The sequence below is a fragment of the Galeopterus variegatus genome, unplaced genomic scaffold, assembly GCF_000696425.1.
Source record: "Galeopterus variegatus unplaced genomic scaffold, G_variegatus-3.0.2 Scaffold1779, whole genome shotgun sequence".
NCBI lineage: Eukaryota > Metazoa > Chordata > Mammalia > Dermoptera > Cynocephalidae > Galeopterus > Galeopterus variegatus.
Window position 1 is genome coordinate 198,082 of NW_007727890.1, and position 22,373 is coordinate 220,454.

The following is a 22,373-nucleotide window of genomic DNA, read 5'->3' on the forward strand; positions in this document are numbered from 1 at the left end:
GATAGATAGATAGATAGATAGATAGATAGATAGATAGATAGATAGATGATAGATAGATGCTAAGCCCTTCCCAGGCCAACCAAATCAGAATTACTTGAGGTAAAGCTTGACTGTCTACATTTTTTTTTTACAAGCTCTATTGGGAATTCTGATGTCCAACCAGGTTTGAGAATCATTACTCAAAGGCTTGCCAATCATACATTCTATTAGTTTTTTTTTCTAAATAACACCTTTGTTGATATATGCTGCATACTATAAAATTCACCCTTTTAAAGTGTATAAGTCAATGCTCTTTAGTATCTTCACAGAGTTGTGAAATCATCACCATAATCTCATTTTGGAATATTTTCATCATCTCAAAAAGAAGTGCCCTTTTTAAGGCGAAAGAAGACACCAACAAAACTCCCTTTACAATTCACTGTGTCAGTTTGCACCCCAGCCTCAGGCCTAGACTGGAAATACTGGGGGGACTGCAATGATTGAGATTGGTTCAAACAAATGAAGATTTAGCTTCTGGAGCTACAGAGAAGAAGAGTGAATAAAATCCCAATTCTTTTGAGAAGGAAGAGTGCAGCAGACAGACTTTGCTATTGGGAAGACAACTAGCAGTGTTTATCATAGGCAAGTTACTAATAATCTCTGAGTCTTGTTTTCCTTGTCTCTGGAATGAGAACAGCTTTATCATGGGGTTAAATGAAATAACACATTTAAAACACTTAACTTTGTATCTGGTACACAAACATTTATTTAGTAGCTACTATTATCTTTTAGAAAATCACTAATGAAGGTATTGTTTCCCTTAAGGGGTCATGTGATAAATTTCTCCTAGATTTTAGTGATAGGAAAAAATTTTCTCCTGGTCCCCTTGACAAAAGGAATTATATTACTGCAGGAAGCTCAGAGCTGGGATTTAACATTTAAGTGTAATCTGCCTTTCTTCTATGGATCTTTAATCTTAAACTGTTCTGTTTTACTTTAAAATGCCTCAACTATGTTATTTCTGTAAGGGGGGATAAATTATTAATACATAAACAAAATAGGTTTGGAGGATTAACATACAGATGAATTCAACTGGCTTTTTAAAAAAGTCAGTAATGGGGTTGGCTGGCTAGCTCAGTTGGTTAGAGTGTGGTAGTATAACACCAAGATCATGAAATCAGATCCCCAAACTGGCCAGCATCAAAAAAAAAAAAAAGTAAAAACACACAACATAGAATTTTCCACCTTAACCGTTTTAAATGTACAGTTCAGTGACAGACATTTAATACAAATTATTGTGCAAGCATCACTGCCAACCATTTCCAGAACTCTTTTCATCTTGCAAAACTGAAATTTTGTACCCATTAATTTTTGGGGGGAGGGGGTTAAAAAAAAATTTCCCATTCCCCCTACTCCCAGCTCTTGGCAACTTTAAGGTTTATCCATGTTGAAGCATGTGTCTGAATTTCTTTCCTTTTTAAGGTGGATCAATATTACATTGTATTTATGTACCACACTATGTTAATCCACTCATCTGTTATGGACACTTGGGTTGCTTCCACCTTTTGGATATTGTGAATAATGCTGCTATGAACATGAGTGAACAAATATCTTTGAGACCCTGCTTTCAAATTTTTGGGATGTATACCCAGAAATGGAATTGTAGCATCATGTGGTAATTCTATCTATTTAATTTTTTTAATTCTTTTTTAATTCATTCTATGTATTTAATATTTTGAGGAACCTCTGTATTGTTTTCCACAGCGGCTTCCCATTTTACATTTCCATCAACAGTGCACAAGGGTTCCAATTTCTCCACATCTTTGCCAGCCAACACTTATTTTCTGTTTATTTTCTTTTTTTTATTTTTATTTATTTATTTATTTTTAAAAAGATGACTGGTAAGGGGATCTTAACCCTTGACTTGGTGTTGTCAGCACCACGCTCAGCCAGTGAGCGAACCGGCCATCCCTATATGGGATCCGAACCCGTGGCCTTGGTGTTATGAGCACCGCACTCTCCCGAGTGAGCCACAGGCCGGCCCACTTATTTTCTGTTTATTTGACAATAGCCATCCTAATGTGTATGAGATGTATCTTGTGGTTTCGATTTGCATTTTTCTGATGATTAGTGATGATGAACAGCTTTTCATGTGGTTACTGGCCATTTGTATATCTTCTTTGTAAAAATGTCAAGTCCTTTGCCCATTTAAAAAATGTATTCATTTTTAAAACTTTTTTTAAAATTAAAAAAAATTAAAATTTTTTTTTAGGTTGGCTGGAACAGGGATTGAACCCTGGACCTTGGTGTTACAAGCACTGGTCTAACTAACTGAGTAACTGGCCAGCCCCTCTTTGCCCATTTTTTTAATGGGGTTATTTTTTGTTTTTTGAATTGTAGGGATTCTTCATATGTTCTGATTATTAACCATTCTTCCATTACACAGGCTGCCTTTTCACCCTGTTGTTTGTGTCCTTCATCTGGCTTTTAAACTAAGAAAAACAAAATAAAAACCTGCTTAATAAATAAAATGACTATCATTAATATTCAATTTCAGGTTAGACGGTGAAAAGCAGGGATGGGCAGGAAGATATGAAGGAAATGAAGCAGAAAAGAATATGAAGACAAGGGTTATGGAGACAGAGAAAGGCAAAAACAAAAGTACATAGTTCTTAATATTTGTGTCACATCTCATTTAATTCCGCACTTGAGTTTTAGTGTTAACCATCTCTTGCCTTTAATAATATTCATTAATTCACTCAAAAAGTATGGGTTTTCACAACTATGCTGCTGCCTACACTCAAGAGGCTTATGTCTTAAGGTAGACAGATATTAAAAATTAAGGTGGAGTGAAATAAGTACAACAGAAGCATTATAGAGAGGGAGTCTAGGAGGAACAGTTCATTTTCAACTCTGTCAGCTCTGAATAAGCCCCTAGTCTCTGTTGGTGGCTCTCCTGATATTCCCGAGCAAGTCTGGATGAGGCATTCTTCTAGGTGTTGAAATTTCCGAAGTGGAAAAGCCGTGGCTACTCCAATGTAGGTTAAGATTTAAAAATGACAAAATATTTTCAAAACAATCAGTGATAAAATTCAAATTCTTGGCTATAAAGGAACTTCATATTCAAGGCCATAATGGTTTATTTAGCATACGTCCCTATCTCCATCCTCCCTCCCCCAATTATTTTACAAAGCTTAGTGTTTCTTAGCCTTTCCTTTTTATTTTGGTGCTGAAATGAATTTCAGTACTGGCTTTTCCAGCTACTAGGCAGTGTGGTCTGTGGTGAGTGGAAATCACAAGTATAACCAACTTTTGTTAGAAGTTGACTATTGTCAGTGATGGGGGATTTCTGTGAAGAACCTGGATTGAGTAAGTTTACAGTTTTTGTTGATTTTTTCCTAGGGCATCATTTTCTGTAGCACTTCTGGCTAGCAGCACCAGATGGTAGGCTGTTTTGAAATATTATTTTAAGTGATGTAATTCTGTATAAGTTAACATGTGTAAGTGTGGATTTAAAGAGGTTTCACATCCTAAAGTGAGTGACAGAACCTAAAGTAAATGTTTTCCATCAAACATTTTTCAGTGAGAAAGTTACTATTGTAGTGGAATAGTATTACAAACCTAAAGTTATATGTGTAGTCATTAGGCCCAAATTGTAGCTGTCAAAACCTCCCAAAGCATTTAGGAACTTTCTGTTCCCTCAAAATAAATTCTTGTTATATTCCATTCAATGGGCACCCCATTTGTTGCTTTTACTCCTATATTTAATCAGAAAAAAAAAAAAATTAAAAACAGTGATTTCCCTTCTTGGGCTAAACAGGTAGCACAAAATACCTTCTTTTATAAATATATAAACAATATGGTATTATAATTAATATTGTCTCTGCAGTAAGAATTTTGCCCAGGAATAGCTACAATGACTAAAGGAAAAGTTACTTACCTTTTGAAATTACTAAATCAAGTATTAAAAAGAATTCATTATTGCTAAATGATCCAGCATTACAAATACCTTTTACTTGTTACTGATCTGACTGCTTTCTGGAAAGACTAAAATTAGATGAAACAAATCCATGAAAATTGAGCTACGTCCAGGTGGTTATATGCAGTTATAGCAACAAGATAATTGATTGCCTCTCACCCATAATCAGGCTTAACCTAAGGATTTGTAGTCAAAGTGACTTAGGGGCCCTTGAAACTCTCCTAAGTACCTGCTTTGGGCTGAAACTGACACATGAGCTTCTCCCTAGATTGACATCAGAGATCTGGGTTAGCAAGCCAGGCACAAGCAGGGCCCTCTGGCCCATTTGGCTGTATTTATCTCCGAGTCTATCCAGAAATGTGGAGGTATCTGAGGAGCCAGCCAAAGGGCTGGTCATCCCACTGCAACCCTAGTGACCACGTACCATTGAAGTACTAGAGAGGAAGAGGGGTACCAGCACTATTCTGGTTTTTCTGTCAATTCTGACTTAAAAACAGGGCAACACTACTTACTAGTTACTATGGATCTTTCTTCAGTGTTAAGAAATCATGACCAAGACAGTTTCATAAGAAAATATCTTTATTATATGATATAAAGTAACTACTTTATTCTCCCTTAACCAGGTTACCAAATAAGATTCCACATTGTGGATGATAAGAAACAATAGTAATTTCCAATCTTTCTATTTTATAGGGATTTCATTAATTCATTAATTTTCTTTTTCTTTCTTTCTTTCTTTCTTTTTTTTTTTTTTTGGCAGCTGGTGAGTATGGGAATCCAAACCCTTGACCCTGGTGTTATTAACACCATGCTCTAACCAACTGAGCTAACTGGCTAGCCCTCCTCTCATTAATTTTCAAAAAAATTATTGGTGAGAATTTCCTGAATAAGTACAGACATCTTAGAAGTCAACTTTCCCGCTACATACTACATTCCAATATAGGAAATTAGCTGAATGACTGTGCATGATTTTCTATGGTCTCACATTTTTAGGTCTGAGAATTCTTTTTTCCTTCTTTTCCGCAGCTGGTGGGTATGGAGATCCAAACCCTTGACTTTGGTGTTACAACACCATGCTCTAACCAACTGAGCTAACCAGCCAGCTCTTAGGCCTAAGAATTTGAGGGCTTAGGTATTGCTTCCTAACCTAGTATAACCAGGCATAAGATTACTAACTTTCAAAGACTTTTAAACTGGTACACTTAATGGGCAAAGTCTTTAGGCAAATCTGCAAATTGAGATTTTTTTTCAGGCTTACTTTTAGGTTTACTATATCTCTCTTTGATGAACATTACATAAAGTTATATGAGTGAGTTCTCTGTGTTAGAGCTCCTGAGAGAAAGAGTATAAATTGCTTACAACAAAAATATCTAATTATAATCTATGTCCTCTTCATGAATTAATGACAAACCCACAATAACCTATTAAAGCTATTTTAACAGGTGCTAAATAGTTCTTATCTCTAATATTGATTAAATTATTCACATACTCTTTAAAAGTCTTCTATGAATTGAAAGCTACAACTCTCTCGAAGTTTGTATCACATAAGTATTGATCAATTTTGGGCAGTTCATTCATTGCCCAAATGGTGGTCTTTGCTGAGTGGTCTTCACAAATCTGAGCAGATTGATGATGGCAGCAGGTGTCACGCCAGGTATACGACTAGCAGCCCCAATCTAAGCATTAAAACCACAAGAGAAACATAAATGAGCTATGTCAAATCACATTTATTTTCCTCCTAAATACAACCCATGTAATGTAGTTTATAAAAATATTTTCATAATTCTTATCTTCAAAACAACCTTGTAAAGTAGATGTTTGAGTACCTACTTTTTCCATTAAACTAAGAAAAATTGTAATAAAATTCTTTTCTTCAAACATAGGCCCATAGTCCCTTATTTGAAATCTGAGGTCACATGTTTTTGAAATTAGGTGTATATACTGTACATAATGTAACATCCTCAGTGATGTGTGGGGCAGCAACCCACAATGTTAATCCCATTAACATTTCTGCAGTGTATTTTTACAGTGAAATGTATGGATATTCACTCTAAGTGGTATAAAGACCAAATAGTCCCAAGTCAATTGAGGTCAGTTTTGCTACGAAATGAGTCTGTGGCAAACTTTTGTCAGAGTTTTTTGTATTTTGAAATTGTGGCTAAGGGGTTGTGAACTCCTTATGACCAGTGCTGTCCAGCTGAACTTTCTATGATGATGGAAATTTTGTCTTTTTGTTGTTGAAATTTTCTAATGCTGGTGAGGATGTGGAGAGAAGGGAACTCTTCTACACTGTTGGTGGGACTGTAAATTAGAACAACTGCTATGGAAAACAGTATGGAGGTTTCTCAGACAACTACAGATAGATCCTCCATATGATCCAGCAATCCCACTTCTGGGTATATACCCAAAGGAATGGAAATCATCATGTTGAAGGGATACCTACACTCCCATGTGCATCGCAGCTCTGTTCACAATAGCCAAGATATGGAAACAACCTAAATGTCCATCAATGGACGATTGGGTAAGGAACATATGGTATATATACACGATGGAATACTACTCTGCCATAAAAAAGAATGAAATACTCCCATTTGCAACAACATGGATGAGCTTGGAGAAACTTATGTTGCGTGAAATAAGCAAAGCACAGAGGGATAAATACTGTATATACTCTCTCATAAGTGAGAGCTAAGAGCTAAAGAAGAAAGGAAAGAAAGACCACAGTGGTGTGTTGGACTTGCAGAGGGAGAGAACATACCTAGGGATACAAAGTGGAATGGGGAAAGGGGGATGGGGAGGGAAGTTGGGGATTACTGAGGTGATAATTGGGTGGGAGACACGGAGTATAATCACAATTTGTGGTAATAGACATGCTGCTAGTATGGATCTGGCCATCACATCTTAGGCACAAATGGTGACAATTTGCTTTGTACCCCATGAATATTCATAACCAATTAAAAAACCCCAAAACATAAATAAATAAATAAATAGATTTGGGGGGGAAAAAACATTTGCACTGTGATAATGTGCTGTCCAATATGGTAGCCACTAGTTACATGTAGCTACTAGACATTTGAAATGTGGCTAGTAAGACTAAAGAGCTGAATTTTAAATTCAATAAAATATTAATTAATGTAAATGGCCACATTTGGCTAGTGGCTATTGTGTTGGGCAGTGCTGCCTATGATTATCCATAAAAATATAACCTAAAATCAATAGGAGGGGACAGAATAATAAAATTTAAGGCCTATTTGCCTGGTTTCCATGATTGCTAAGAATACCATGTTATACTGGATTAAAAATAGGTTTTCAAATATATTTTTTTTACAGACTATGTTTTTGTAAAATGCCCCTTTATCTTACGAACCACTACTAAAAAAAATACTGCCAGGGCCGGCCCACGGCTCACTTGGGAGAGTGTGGTGCTAATAACACCAAGGCCATGGGTTCGGATCCCTATATAGGGATGGCTGGTCAGCTCACTTGGGAGAGTGTGGTGCTGACAACACGAAGTCAAGGGTTAAGATCCCCTTCCCCTTACAGGTCATCCTTTGTCAAAAAAAAAAAAAAATACTGCCCATTAAACCATGATATACCATCAACTTTTAAGATACAACCTAATTTTAGACATGTTAAAATATGGAAAAATGTGCATCAATAAATATAGCCTATCAGTCTCTAAACATTTATTAGAAGCCCGATACTATATACCATATAACAAAGGGTTTTTGTTTGCAAATACAAATGTACACGTGTGTGTGCGCCCACGTACACACACATACACATTAGGCTGATGCACGGGGTGGGGGAGCTCTTCCTTACATTAGCTCCCAAGGCAACATTATGGAACCTCTAGAAAGGAATGCAAGTAGTGGTTTAGAAACTCCTAATATGTGTTATATTTTCACCTAGTGTGGTTTTTTTCTAGCTCTGCATATATACTAGTTTGCACTGATGGTTTAGCACACAGTTGGGATTACAGTCAAACCAATTTTTGACTCCAGGTTATTCCAGCAAATTATTTAGACAAAGCTTTATAATCTCTCACAGAGACATTCCAACATCTATCATACACAGAGATATAGGAAAATATGAAGTTAAGTTTCTTATGATTAAATAAAACATTAGTTATATATGGACCAGGTTTAAAAAATTAAAGCACGGGCTCTTTATAATTTGTCCTTATTCTACTGCCTGTTTTCTTACCGTCTGTGGGCGACTGAAATGGAGTTTCTCTCGAACTTCATCAGACAAGGACACATCCCTGATAGTCAAATAATCTAAGTCTTTTGGCAATTGGAGGGCTTCATCTTGCTGAACTTCCCTGATTTCTTGTAGCTGATGGAACACTACTGATTCATAAGTGGCTGGTGAACAAAATTAGAATTATGTTATGATACCCAGATTATACTAACAACTTACATTTGTATATAGCCTTTTACAATTTCCAAAGAGCTATTATTTACATGCATCATCTCATTCAACACTCATGTCAACATCATGAGACAGGTGAGGTGGGTGTTTCCTTTGGCAGAAGAGGAAACTGAGACTAAAATCAGGTAAGTATCTTTCACACTAACTATAACATTCTGTGTGGTAGTTTAATGCATGTCCTTTTCATTTCAAATACCTGGAAAAATCAAAGTAAAAAAAATTTTTGATTTCCCTGTCAGTGCAAATCTTGGTTGGAACAAATATATATAGCAAAACAAGAGAGATAACAAAGAAGAATCTGAAATTGATTTCTACTCTCAAGAAATTTGTCTAATGGTGGGGGAATTCAAGTATCAATTTGAAAATCACTGATATGTGTTATATTTTAATTCAGTGTGGTTTCTTTTAAGCCATGGATAGACACTAGAGTACTTTTTTTATTTTTAATTTATTTTATCTTATTTTTTAAAAGGATGACCAGTAAGAAGATCTTAACCCTTGACTTGGTGTTGTCAGCACCACGCTATCCTAAGTGAGCTAACCGGCCATCCCTATATAGGGAACTGAACCTGTGGTCTTGGTGTTATCAGCATCACACTCTCCCAAGTGAGCCATGGGCCGGCCCTAGAGTCTTTTTTTTAATTTTTAAGTTTTTTGGATACATGCCACAATCTTTAAAGAACAAGCTACTCCATGGCTGAAGTCAGGGTTTCCCATAAACAAGTTAATGATAACGGTTCTGGATTATTCTAACCTGAACCCGGTGATTCATTGAATAGAGTAAAATTGAAACCAAGTTTAAAATATATAACTTAATCACCTTTTCCATGTGCTAACAGCCCTAAATGTTTAATTGGTAATTTTTATTTAACAGAGAAATCATGATGGTGAAATAAAAGGTCAATATTACTTCTAGTACATTAATACATATATTACTATTGTTTGATCATTTAGAAGAACAATTCTAGAGTTTCTGGTGAGTTTCCTTTTGTTGCTAGACTTTTGAAAACTTGTGTGATAGGATGGTAGGTAGTACTTGAGTCATGTGCTACATGTATAGCCAAAGCATAGCAAGGTGATAAACCTCTGTGGAACTGAAAGAAAACACCACTGCTAGGAGGAACACACTATTATCACCACCCTGGCCAGTCCCCAAGGAGCTTAAAGTCTTCCTGTTTGAAGAGCACACCATCATCCAACTTTTCCTATCCTTTTCTCCGTATCACCCTGTTCCCTGCCTTTTTTACTATATAATTTTCTACCCCAGGAAAAAATGACTTGTATTAAAATAAAGATTCTGGATTTCTTTGCCTGATACAAAATAAATATTTGCCAATGCTAGACTGTTCCAATATATTGTCAAAGCCAAAGATAGTTTTATGTTTTTTCATTATTAGAACATTAGGTTGGGAGCATGTAAAATGGAAGCTCAAGGTAAAAAAATAAGTTAGTTTTTTTTTTAACAGAGGGCTTTATGTAGCACTCCTCAAACTTGAAATGTGCACACAAATCACCTGAGAATCATGTTAAAATGCAGATTCTCATCTAGTGGGTATGAGGTGGAACCTGAGCCTACCACTATGCTTATCCTGTGGTAATAATGGCTCCTCTTGGCATAGGGTCTTCATGAATCTGCTGTCCATTCATAATTTTCACAAACGGAAAAGAGAGGGCTGGCCCGGTGGCGCACTGCTACAGTGCGCCGCTTGGGAGCGCAGTGGCGCTCCCGCCGAGGGTTCGGATCCCACATACAGACCGGTTCCCGCTCACTGGCTGAGCGAGGTGCGGGTGCAGCACTGAGGGTTGCGATCCGTGGCCGGACATGAAAAAAAGACAAAAAGGAAAAAAAAAAACCAAACAAATGGAAAAGAGAGTATACAGGGATCTTAAGTAAAAAAAGATTGTTTACCTTCTATTTTCAGTCTTTTAGCTAGCTCTCTACAGTTAGTATACTTCATCAAGGGCTCTGGAACAGCCTTGGCTAGTAACTCCATGTCAACTTCCTGATACTTCAGAACATCCAGAGCTCTGCAAATGCACAAGTTTCATTAACATAAGGATCCATATCATAAAAGGCAGATTAAGAACAAGATTTTTTTGAATAATACCAAATCTCAGAATAAATAATACCAAAAGATACTCTTAGTTCTTTACAAGTACAGTGAGCAAATGCAGCAGCATCTGTAAAACGGTAGGACCTCAATAAGATTTAATATTTGACTCTCTCCAACTCCCTGTCATGAGAATTAAGTTGTCGGTAAGGGTGGCATGGCTACAATCCATTTCTCCTCCCTTTTGTGTAAGGAGAGAATATCCTCTGATAACAAGAGTTTCATTGAGTTCCTAAGAATAGGGAATGTGCTTCACATCTAAGCCATATTAACTCCTAGTGTTGTGTGAATGAATCATCCTTTTGCATGCTGGGAACCACTAAGGAAGTCTCCTGCTTTCTTTTATAAAACTCCTAAGGAAGAACAAGAGACTGTCGTGAGCATGTTTTAAGTCTTTGCAAAACAAAGTGATAAAAATGATATGCAGGCTCATAGTATTCTTCCAGTCTGATATTTTCTCCTAATTTATTTTTCCTTTTTTTTTTTTTTGGTGGCTGGCCAGTAAGGGGATCTGACCCTTGACTTTGGTGTTATCAGCACCACACTCTAACCAAGTGAGCTAACTGGCCAGCCCTCTAACTTGATATAATCTCCATTTCGTTTTTCACCACATGTGAACTTTTGAGAATTATTCTCAGTTCTGCTTCTGTTACCCACTCTGAATGGGCTACAGCTTCCTGGGCCAAAGCAAGGGGAGAGGAGAGCAACAAATAGTATGCAGCTAATGGGGATCATTGCTAAAATACTCAGATGACTTACGTAGGTCACCAAAAGAACATGCCTAAGTATTAATGCTATAGGTAGACAGGTGAGATTTCTAATAACTCGATTCACTGGTATTTGTTGAGATCAAACTACTGAAAAACTTTAGGTACCTTTAATCTTCATAAGTGTTGGTGCTCCTTTGACCAGTTTAATCCTTTTTATACTGATCTTAGGTTTTTCCTCTTGATACCATACCACCCACCCCCACCCCCAGCTCAACCCCAGACTCTCCCTTAAAGTGCAGCTAACTAGGCCATTTATCGCTCTCTTAATTATTATTTACATCATTTACATGTGGTTTTCATTATAACTCATTTAAAAGGTTATAGCCATGGCATTTTTTGCAGAAATAGAAAATTTCATCCTAAAATTCACATGGAATCTCAAGGGACCCCAAATAGCCAAAACAATTTTGAAAAAAGAACAGAGTTGGATGAATCACACTTCCTGATTTAAAATAAATTACAAAGCTACAGTAATCAAAAACAGCATGGTACTGGCATAAAGATACATACAGACCAATGAAATAGAACAGAGAATCCAGAAATGAACCCTTCCATATATGATTAAATGATCTTGACAAGTGTGCCCAAACCACTCAATGGTAAAAGGACAGTCTCTTCAACAAATGATGCTGAGAAAATTGGATGTCCACATTGCAAAAGAATGAAGTTGGACCCCTACCTTACAAAATATACAAAAATTAACACAAAATGAATTAAAGACCTAAATATAAGACCCAAAACTATACAATTCCTAGAAGAAAACATACAGAAAATCTTCATGACATTGGATTTAGCAATGATTTCTTGGTTATGACACCAAAAGCACAGGCAACAAAAGCAAAAATAGACAAATGGGACTACGTCAAACTTTTTATTTTTTAAAAAAGGTGACCAGTAAGGGGATCTTAACCCTTGACTTGGTGTTGTCAGCACCACGCTCTCCCAAGTGAGCTAACCGGCCATCCCTATACATGGATCCAAACCCATGGCCTTGGAGTTATCAGCCCCACACTCTCCCAAGTGAGCCATGGGCCAGCCCCTACATCAAACTTTTTTAAAAAATGTGTGCATCAAAGGACACAGTGAACAGAGTGTAAAGGCAACCTATGGAATGGAAGAAAATAGTGCAAATCATGTATCTGGTAAGGGGTTAATATCCAAAATATAAAAAGAACTCCTATAACTGAACAATATAAAAAACCAACCCGATTAAAAAATGGGCAAAAGACTTGAATAGACATTTCTGCAAATATAATGGACAAGGATATGAAAAGATGGCTAACAACCATATGAAAAGGTGTCAACAGCACTCATAATCAGAAAAATGAAATCAAAACCACAATGAATCACCTTACACCCATCAGGATGGCTACTATCAAAAAAACAAAATGATAAGTGTTGGTGAGGATTTGGAGAAACTGCAACCCTCGTGCACTGTTAGTGGGATTGTAAAATGATGCAACCACTATGGAAAACAATATGGAGGTTCATCAAAAATTAAAAATAGAACTACAATATGATGCTGCAATTCCACTTCTGGGTATACATCCAACAGAACTGAAAGCAGGGTTTCAAAGAGATATTTGTACTCCCATGTACACAGCAGCATTACTCACAATAGTCAAAAGATGGAAGCAACCCAAGCATCCATCAACAAATGAACGGATAAATATAAACACAGTGGAATATCATTTAGCCTTAAAAAGGAAGAAAATCCTGTCACATGCTATATCACAGATGAACCTTAAGGATGTTATGCTAAGTGAAATAAAGCAGTTGCAAAAAGACAAACACTGTATGATTCCACTTATGAGGTATCTAAAGTCAAATTCACAGAAAGTAGAATGGTAATTACCAGGGGCTGGGGAAAGGGAGGAAGTAGGAGTTAGTATTTAATGTTTAGAGTTTTAATTTGAGGTTTGCAAGATGAAAAAGTCCTGGAGATCTATTTCACAACAATGTGAATACACTTAACACTACTGAACTATACATTTAAAAATGGTTAAGATGGTAAATTTTGTATATATATATTTTTTTTCCTTTTTGTCTTTTTTCGTGTCCGGCAACGGACTGCAACCCTCAGTGTCGCGCCTGTACTGGACCGGGACCGGCAACGGGATCGCAACCCTCGGTGTTGCCCCCGCACCTCGCTCAGCCAGTGAGCGGGAACCGGTCTGTATGTGGGATCCGAACCCTCAGCAGGAGCGCCGCCGTGCTCCCAAAGTGGCACACTGTAGCAGTGTGCCACTGGGCCGGCCCTTTGTATATATTTTTTAACACAATTAAAAAAAAACGGTTATTACCAGGGCAACTAAGAGCAGTGCACAATAATTCCATCTTTGCTGAGACCTTGATTCTACTTGGTTGAGCTCTGATACTGCCCTTCTCATTCCTGTGGTCCCAAGATTGCAAAATATTCTGTTCTTTCTCATTTCGTTTCCACAGACCTCACTGACCTGTACAGATTCCCTGCATTTACTGCCTTAATTAATTTTATTTTATTTATTTATTTTTAAAGATGACCAGTAAGGGGATCTTAACCCTTGGCTTGGTGTTGTCAGCACCACGCTCAGCCAGTGAGCTAACTGGCCATCCCTAAATAGGATCCGAACCCGTGGCCTTGGTGTTATCGGCACAGAACTCTCCTGAGTGAGCCACAGGCCAGCCCTTAATTAATTTTATTTCTATTTACTAACTTAAACATCTTTCCCTCTTTTAATAGATTGTTTTTGTTTGTTTGTTTTGGGAGCTAGCTGGCCACAGGGATTGAATCCTGGACCTTGCTGTTATCAACACTATGCTCTAGCCAACTGAGCTTAACCGGCCAGCCTACATTATCTTTTTGATGAATTCTGTCTACCCAAAACCAATTAGTTAGCAAGTCAACAAAATGTTAGTAGTGCCCAGCCAAGCTCCTTAGTCTTCTCAGGCCTCCTAGGCAACCATACTGACAGCTCATTCTATTATCATAATCATGCATTACCACCCTTTGCAGATGCTTGACTCCTTATCTCTTCTTCAGATGGCCTGCTCTAAGAAAGTCCAGAAATCTCTCACCACAAGTAACTGATCAGTTTGTTGTACTCTAGTACATGAATTAGGTCAATCCATTATAGAGGACTCATCAAATAAGCTAAAATGCAACCATGTAATTCTAATCTCCAAAAGGGAAATGGTTGTCCTTTCAGAAATTGTAGAATATACTAGAACACACCTCCTAACGACTAACCCCCCCCAAAAAGTTATCTTGGAATCTAGCAAGACTGCAACCTCAAGGCAAAGACTTTGACCACCTAACTTTAAAAAATTTTTTTAGTTTTTAAATAATTTGTTTAAAAGGCTTTGAGCTGTTATCAAGTCCAAACTTGAAGACTTACTCTGAATCAAGCATAAGCAGAGTACAGAGCTTTGGCATAGAAAGGAAAAATTAGCATACTACATACAACAGAACCTAGGAGAGAATCTCTAAGCTACTTACCACATCTGTGTGTCTCCCTGTAATCCTGACAGAAAATGTGTGTATGTGCATGCATGCATTTGTGTATCTCTTCTGTTAAAATGCCTGTTCAAAGTCTGGTTCAACTTGTCAATGGCTGGCATACATGCAGTAAATGCAATAAATGTATTCTGACCAAGTTTTCTGTTTTTTTAGATTTATATATCTAAGCATTGATAAAGTGAGTTCATTTAGAAAGGCTGAATGCTAGACTGCAAATATTCTCCTGAAAACAAATATGTAGATTGTTTTCTCCTGAAAGGAAAAATACATGAATTTAAAAGGAAATCTTTAGCCAAATTACTTTTTAAAAAATCACCTAAACAAAATCGTTACTCATGGGATTAGTTTGGTAAAAAGATAAAGGTGATAGCCTTCTTTTCACATTTTTATTCATCAATTAGCATCTTAAAACTGTGTTGAAAATGATCACTTCCCCCACTCTCAGTATTAACTAATTACACATTAGTCACATTCAATGCAAGTTCCACTTATAAACTTGAAATAGTACAATATTTTATAAAAAACAAAGCATAGTGTTATAAATTCTTCATCCAAATTTTGAAATAATGTGAACCCTCCTAAACTGAAACAAAGGAACAAACAGCTAAAAGCTGAGTAAACTGTAAACTGTTCACACTACTACCATTTCCCAATGCCACTTGGCTGGTGTAAACATAAATCCACTTCTATGGTCTGAATGTTGCTGTCCCCCCAAAATTCATATGTTGGAACCTCATATCCAATGTAATAGTATTAAGAGATGGGGCTTTTAGGAGGTGATTAGGTCATAAGAGCTTTGCCTTCATGAATGGGATTAGTGCCCTTATAAAAGAGGCTTGAGGGAATTTATTTGCCCTTTCTGCCATGTAAGGACACAGCAAGAAGGTGCCATCTTGAAACAAAGAGCAAGCCCTCACCAGTCACTGAATCTATTGGTGCCTTGATCTTGGACTTCCAGCCTCCAGAACTGTGAGCAATAAATTTCTTTTGTTTATAAATTACCCAGCCTAAGGTATTTCGTTACAGCAGCCCAAACAGACTAAGACATACACCATCCTTATTTATGAACCAGGCGACCATTTTGTGAATGAGATCCTCTCATTTGGGTGAGCACTATGCTGGTTCTTTAGTACTTACTATTACAATTATTAAAATGGGTATACTTCTAAGTCAACAAAAAGTATCATAAGGAAAATGGGGGCTTAAAAAGGGGAAAAATATACTGGAGATAGCTGCAAGATCAATGCCACCATAATGTGCATAAAGTGATTTTAAGCTACAAAGATTGCAGATTATGCCCTCTGGGCATCCTCTCCTACCCTAATTAGTTTAAATTTTTTTCAAGCGGGAAAAATCAGTGGTGAAATATATAGGTTTTGAATTATGCAGGTCCTTAGGAACATATCTTTGAAGGAAAAATGCTCTATATTAATGTCCTTTAGACTCAGAGCCATATAAATAGAATGATGATGATGGGGAGGGGGAATTAGTGAGAAATTGGTTAATGGACACAAAGAATGATTACATTTTGTAATGATGAATATACTAATTATCCTGATTTCAGCATCACATATTGCACACAGGTATTGATATTCAACTCTGTTCCCCACAAATATATATAATCAATTACGTTTCAATAAAAAAATTAAAAATTAAAAAAGAAATAGAATAATTAAAATAAGGACAAAAAACCCCCTAAAATGCAGCAAGAGACTCTTCAAGTAAGTCCAAAGAATGAATGACATTGTTTTGTTTTATCGAACAGGTTTCCTTGCTATAACTCATGGACAAGCTGAGACCACCTCAACTGCTCCAAGTCTAGAAAAGAAAGCAGATAACTATATTTCTTAGTTTGGGCCCTCTACTCTAAATCTTAGGAAAGCCAAAAGAACTCAATGGGAGCTACAGAGAAATTATATACAAAATAAAAATAATAATTTAGAATCATATATAGGGCCGAGCCCGTGGCGCACTCTGGAGAGTGCAGCGCTGGGAGCGCAGTAGCACTCCCGCCACGGGTTCAGATCCTATATAGGGATGACCGGTTCACTCACAGCGCTCACTGGCTGAGCACGGTGCAGCCGCTCTCAAAAAGAACAACAACAACAAAAGAATCATATATAACACTGAGTGAACAGATGAATTTCATCTAAAGGATTTTGAAAAGAATCCAAAAGAAAGCCACATTCATTTAAAATGTGTAGGAAGGGGGCCTATAGGTAATGTCTCTCCCTGTATTGAGTGAGAAAGGCCTATACTAAAAGTGCATACCTGACAGGCAGACTTCTATTCATACTTATAGAAACCTCTGGGATTAACATTTTCCATTTAGAGCTGGAAAACTCAATGGATTTCAACACAGAAATGCCTTCTTCTAAAGAAGACTTCATCCAAGAAGCTCTTTCATATCGTTGTTGGGACACACAACCAGCTTCCTTATACCCTAGGGAAGGGAGAGACAGAACATAATGAGACAGGTTTTAAAGAAGCATAAATCAGGTTGCAGGACTCAGTGAAGAGTTACCTCGGAATGTGAGCCGGCTGTCGGCATTATCAGGGCGCAGTGACAATCGGAACTCCACTCGGCTGGTAAACATGCGGTATGGTTCGTTGGTGCCCAGTGTGGTGAGGTCATCAATCAAGACTCCTATATAGCCTTCTGTTCGGCTAATGACAAAGGGAGGCTTGCCACTGACCCGAAGACTGGCGTTGATTCCAGCTATCACACCCTACAAGAGGACCGAAATGTTTAAATGGCCATTATGAAGGAAACAAATAGCTAACCTATTCAGAACACTAACTGGAGAGAACAGCATGCGACAGGAAGAAAGCAGGCACTGCCTATAAGGGATTTAATAAGTACAAAATGTGATTCACATTCAGAAACAGAATATTGGTAATGTACCACTTTAGCATGCTATGATTCATCGTTTTCTGAAATATCTGATAAGCCTGGGGGCTAATCTTTTTAAAAAACCCACCTGGGAGGCTTTTCTAGTCTTTTCCCACTTACAAATAAAAGTAACATAATTTCCCACTTAAAAGGAATAATAACATGATAATTTTAAATAGTGATGTTAAGAGAAGTAATTTTTTTTTTTAAAGCTCAGAAGCAATACAATAAATCTAATCATAGTACAATATCAGATCTAGGAGCTCAGAAAAGAGTAATAAAGTCACAAGTAATAAAGTCACAATTTTTAAAAATCCCATTATATATGATAGTCATCTACATATACCCTGAAACAGCAACAGTCTTCTATTACCTAAGATCTGTAGTTACGGAACAGACATTAAAAGGAGGAACACCAATTAAATAGTCCCTTTTGGTTTACAGTAACATTTGAACACCTCTTACTTGAGCTGCAGCTTCCTCATAACCAGTGGTGCCATTTATCTGTCCAGCAAAGAAGAGCCGTTGAACCAAATGAGTCTCAAGGGAAGGAGTGATCTGACGGGGATCCAGGTAATCATACTGAACACCATAGCCTGACCAATGAATAAATGGCATAAAATAAGTAAAAAACAGAGCTGGATTTTTCGCCTCGAGGTAGAGATGCAAAGATTACCATTAAATGTCCTTCAAAAATAAAGATGATTTTAAATGTACAGATGTTGCACTTCATCTTCTAAGTCTCAAGGCTACAATGACTGTAGCTAAGACCTCCTCAGTGATTGCTAAAGCAATGCTAAACCTACACTGAAGGGCAGCTATGACTGTATTTACCTGGCTGTACTATTTTAGCTTTCTCCAAGCCTCTGATGCATGTGATCATTTTCTCTTGTAACTCAGCTGGTAGCGTCACAGATAACCCTTGGGGGTAGATAAGGTCAGAATCCATTCCTTCAGGTTCCAACCAAACCTGATGTATACGGTTTGGAAAACGCAAAACCTTTGACTCAATGGAGGGACAGTATCTAGAATAGGAGATGGAAATAAAAAAAAAAAAAACTAAGGCAAACAAAAGAGGATTGACATCACTTCTTAAAGTAACTAAGCAATGATGTTTTGTCCTTACCGGGGTCCTCTTGTAGTTTCCTTAACATGACTATTAAGGTGAAGATTCTCAAGAACAATCTCATCTACTCTAGGGTTGGTGTAAGTCAAGTAACAAGGCAGCTGATCTTCTGGCTAAAAAACAGTAACCAGATACAATGCTGTTTTGCTTCCTTAATAGTTTTCTTTTTATTCAAATAAATTCCACACACTATGTACTTACTTTTATAGATATCTATTCATAATATCCAGTACTACTTATGAAATATTCTTGCCAAAAATAAATAAACAATCCAAAAACTGAACCTAACTACCAGTTTACGTGTTCAGGGTACCAGAGGGATACAATCAGACAAATCTAGAATATTGGAAGTTCTAGAAAACAAATAACTCCATTTCCACCATATACAAAATGTTTAAAAAGTTTGTGTGTGGGAGGGGGGGAACTGTTACAAAACATATCATCCAATGCAATGTGTGAACCTTATTTGGTTCCTGGTTCAAATAAAACAACTATAGAAAACATTTTTGAAACAATTAGAGAAAATTGAATATAAGATGATGTTTAAATTATGTTTTGTTGGGTGTGACAATGGTGTTGTGGTTGTTTTTAAAAAGTTCTTATCTATTAAAGGCATATACCAAAGTATTTATAAGTGAAATGATGTGATGACTGGGTTCTTTGCTTGAAAACCCATCAAGAAGAAATTGCTGAGAAGGAAAGACGGTACAAGAATGCCAAAATATTATTTGTTGAAGCTCAGTGATGGACACATGGATTCATTATACGATTTTCCTATTTTGTGTTAACCCAAAATTATACAATAAAAGTTAAAAAATATACACACGAAGAAAGTATAATAATTTGCATTTTACCAAAGTAAAAATTGACTTGTTCAAAGTAACAGAATAGTATTTGGAGCCACTCACCAGGATAACACTTACCAGAAGCTAGGACCATCAATTATTAAAATTATTAATCCTCAGTTCTAAACACAAAATATACATTTTCTTTAAAAACTCAAAATGTAGGCAAAAGTGGCCTATACTCTTCAAAAATGTCAGTATCATTGGGGCTGGCTGTTTAGCTCACTCAGTTAGAGTGTAGTATTATAACACCACAGTGAAGGGTTTGGATCCCGGAACCACCCAGTCATCCAAAAAAAAAAAGAAGGCAAAAATGAAAAATGGCAATATCACAAAAGACTGAGGAACTGTTCCAGATTAAAGAGATCAAAGAGAAATGACAAACACAATACATGATAATAGACTGGGGAAAAAAGGTTGTTTTGAGGGCCAGCCTGTGGCTCACTTGGGAGAGTGTGGTGCTGATAACACCAAGGCCACAGGTTCGGATCCCTATATAGGGATGGCCGGTTGCTCAGTTGGGAGAGCGTGGTGCTGACAACACCAGGTCAAGGGTTAAGATCCCCTTACCCGGTCATCTTTTTTTTTTAAATCTATCTATCTAATCTATCTATCTACCTATCTATCTAATCTATCTATCTAATCTATCTATCTATCTAAAAGATGACCGGGTAAGGGGATCTTAACCTTTGACTTGGTGTTGTCAGCACCATGCTCTCCCAAGTGAGCCATGGGCTGGCCCTACTGGTCATCTTAAAAAAAAAAAAAAAAAAAAGGTTGTTTTGGACAATATTGGGACAATTAGCAAAATCTGACTATGGACTTTATATTAGACAACAGCATTGTATCGACATTAAATTTTCCAAATTTCATCATTGTACTGAGGTTATATAAGAGGATATTCTTGTACTTATTGAAATACAGGTTGAGGTATTTAGATCTAAAGGCTCATGATGTCTGCAACTTACTTTCAAACGCTCCAGAAAAAAAGAATAAGAATAAATGTGTATATTACTGTCTTATACATTAAATATACATATATGTCTATCGATATATGGAGATAAATATTCACAATGGGTGACTTTCAAGGGTTTATAGGAGTTTGTTGTAATAGTCTTGCAACTTTTCTGTAAGTCTGAAATTGTTTCAAAAAGTTTAACTTACAAAATAGGTAAAGTTATAGAAATAATGAAATTTAAGAATTTATGAGGAAACACCTAACTAGCCAAGTTAGCTAATCATTTTAAAGATCACTTCTTTGTACTGTATACAATAGTGATATAAAGTGAACTGCAAGGGCTGACCCGTGGCTCACTCGGGAGAGTGCGGTACTGATAACACCAAGGCCATGGGTTTGGATCCTATATAGGGATGGCCGGTTAGCTCACTGGCTGAGCATGGTGCTGAGAACACCAAGCTAAGGGTTAAGATCCCCTTACCAGTCATCTTTCGGAAAAAAAAAAGGGAATTGCAACCCAAAAAAGAAAAACAAAAAAAGGTTAGGCTACCTCTTGCTGTGAATAGCCAATATCAGCTATAAAGCCAGCTTTTCATATGTTTTCTTACCTTAATCCACACTGTTTCATTGATAAAGCTGAAGGGTATGGATGGATTATCTGGTGTCTGCTTGTTTAGAATGCTGAAGTTAACAGACTCCTTGGCAATTCGAGGCGGAGTCCCAGTCTTCAACCTTCCCACCACAAACCCCAATTTCTCCAGAGTCTGAGCCAACCCTATAGAAGGCTGGTCCCCTAAACGTCCTGCTGGATGTATCTCCAATCCAATTACAACCATGCCTCTCAGAAATGTCCCAGTAGTCAGAATCACACTCTGTGCATATATAGTGCTTCCATCCACTAAATGACAGGAAAAAAAGAGCAAAACCATTTTCTAATTGTTAGCACAAATCAAAATGAAATGTGACTATATTACATTAGACCTACAGAAGAACTTTCAGTCTTTAGAAACTTGAGAAAAAAATTTTTTTAATATTTGTTTTTTTTGAGGTTTATTGAGGGATGATTAACAAATAACAAACTGTATATATGTGAGGTATACAACATGCTGCTTTAATTTAAGTATACCTTGTGTGATGATTTCCATAATCAAGTAATTAACATACCCATCATCTTACAGTTAGCATTTTTTAGGTGTGTGGTGAGAACACTTATGATCTACTCCCTTCAAAAGAGAAAACACACACTCATACACACACACACAAAGATCTACTCCTTTAGCAAATTTCAAGTATACGATATATTATTAACTATAGTTATCATGCTGTACATTAGATCACTAGAGTTTATTCATCGTATAACTTAAAATTTGTACCCTTTGGCCAATACCTCCCTATTTCCCCTGCCCCAGAGAAAGAATTTAAAATAGTAAGAAGGCTATATGTTATCCATCTCAAGAATCCAAGAAATCTGGTAGGGAGTACACAGTGAGTTATCACCAATTCATATGGGTAGTGGATTAAATTATTTCCCCCCAAAACTCACTGAAGCTTGAATTGTGTCCCCTAAGTTTTATGTATTAGAAACTTGGTCACCACTGTGACTGTTAAGAGGATGGGAAATCCTATTATGGTAATTAAAAGGTGGAGCTTTGAAGAAGTGATTAAATTGTAGGAACATGCCATAGTGAATGTATTAAAAACTGTGGTCAAGAGTGTGGTTCTAAGGGCTTTAAAAGGAGAGGAGAATCTTTCCTTTTCTCTGTTCTCTCTGCTTCTACC

The 22,373-nt window shown here is 36.9% G+C and overlaps 1 protein-coding gene across 1 annotated transcript in view; it reads right to left on the reverse strand.

Annotated features, from left to right (window-relative positions):
* Positions 1 to 4,759: 4,759 nt before the first annotated feature.
* The window catches only part of MTO1 (mitochondrial tRNA translation optimization 1), a 31,654-nt gene continuing 14,040 nt past the window's right edge, over positions 4,760 to 22,373 (reverse strand). Inside the window, 10 exon segments of the mRNA XM_008578896.1 lie at positions 4,760 to 5,539; positions 5,542 to 5,634; positions 8,165 to 8,325; positions 10,302 to 10,420; positions 17,044 to 17,215; positions 17,297 to 17,501; positions 18,131 to 18,261; positions 18,500 to 18,690; positions 18,792 to 18,904; positions 21,203 to 21,492. Coding sequence (XP_008577118.1) covers positions 5,462 to 5,539; positions 5,542 to 5,634; positions 8,165 to 8,325; positions 10,302 to 10,420; positions 17,044 to 17,215; positions 17,297 to 17,501; positions 18,131 to 18,261; positions 18,500 to 18,690; positions 18,792 to 18,904; positions 21,203 to 21,492 — 1,553 coding nt within the window. The 3' untranslated portion in view covers positions 4,760 to 5,461.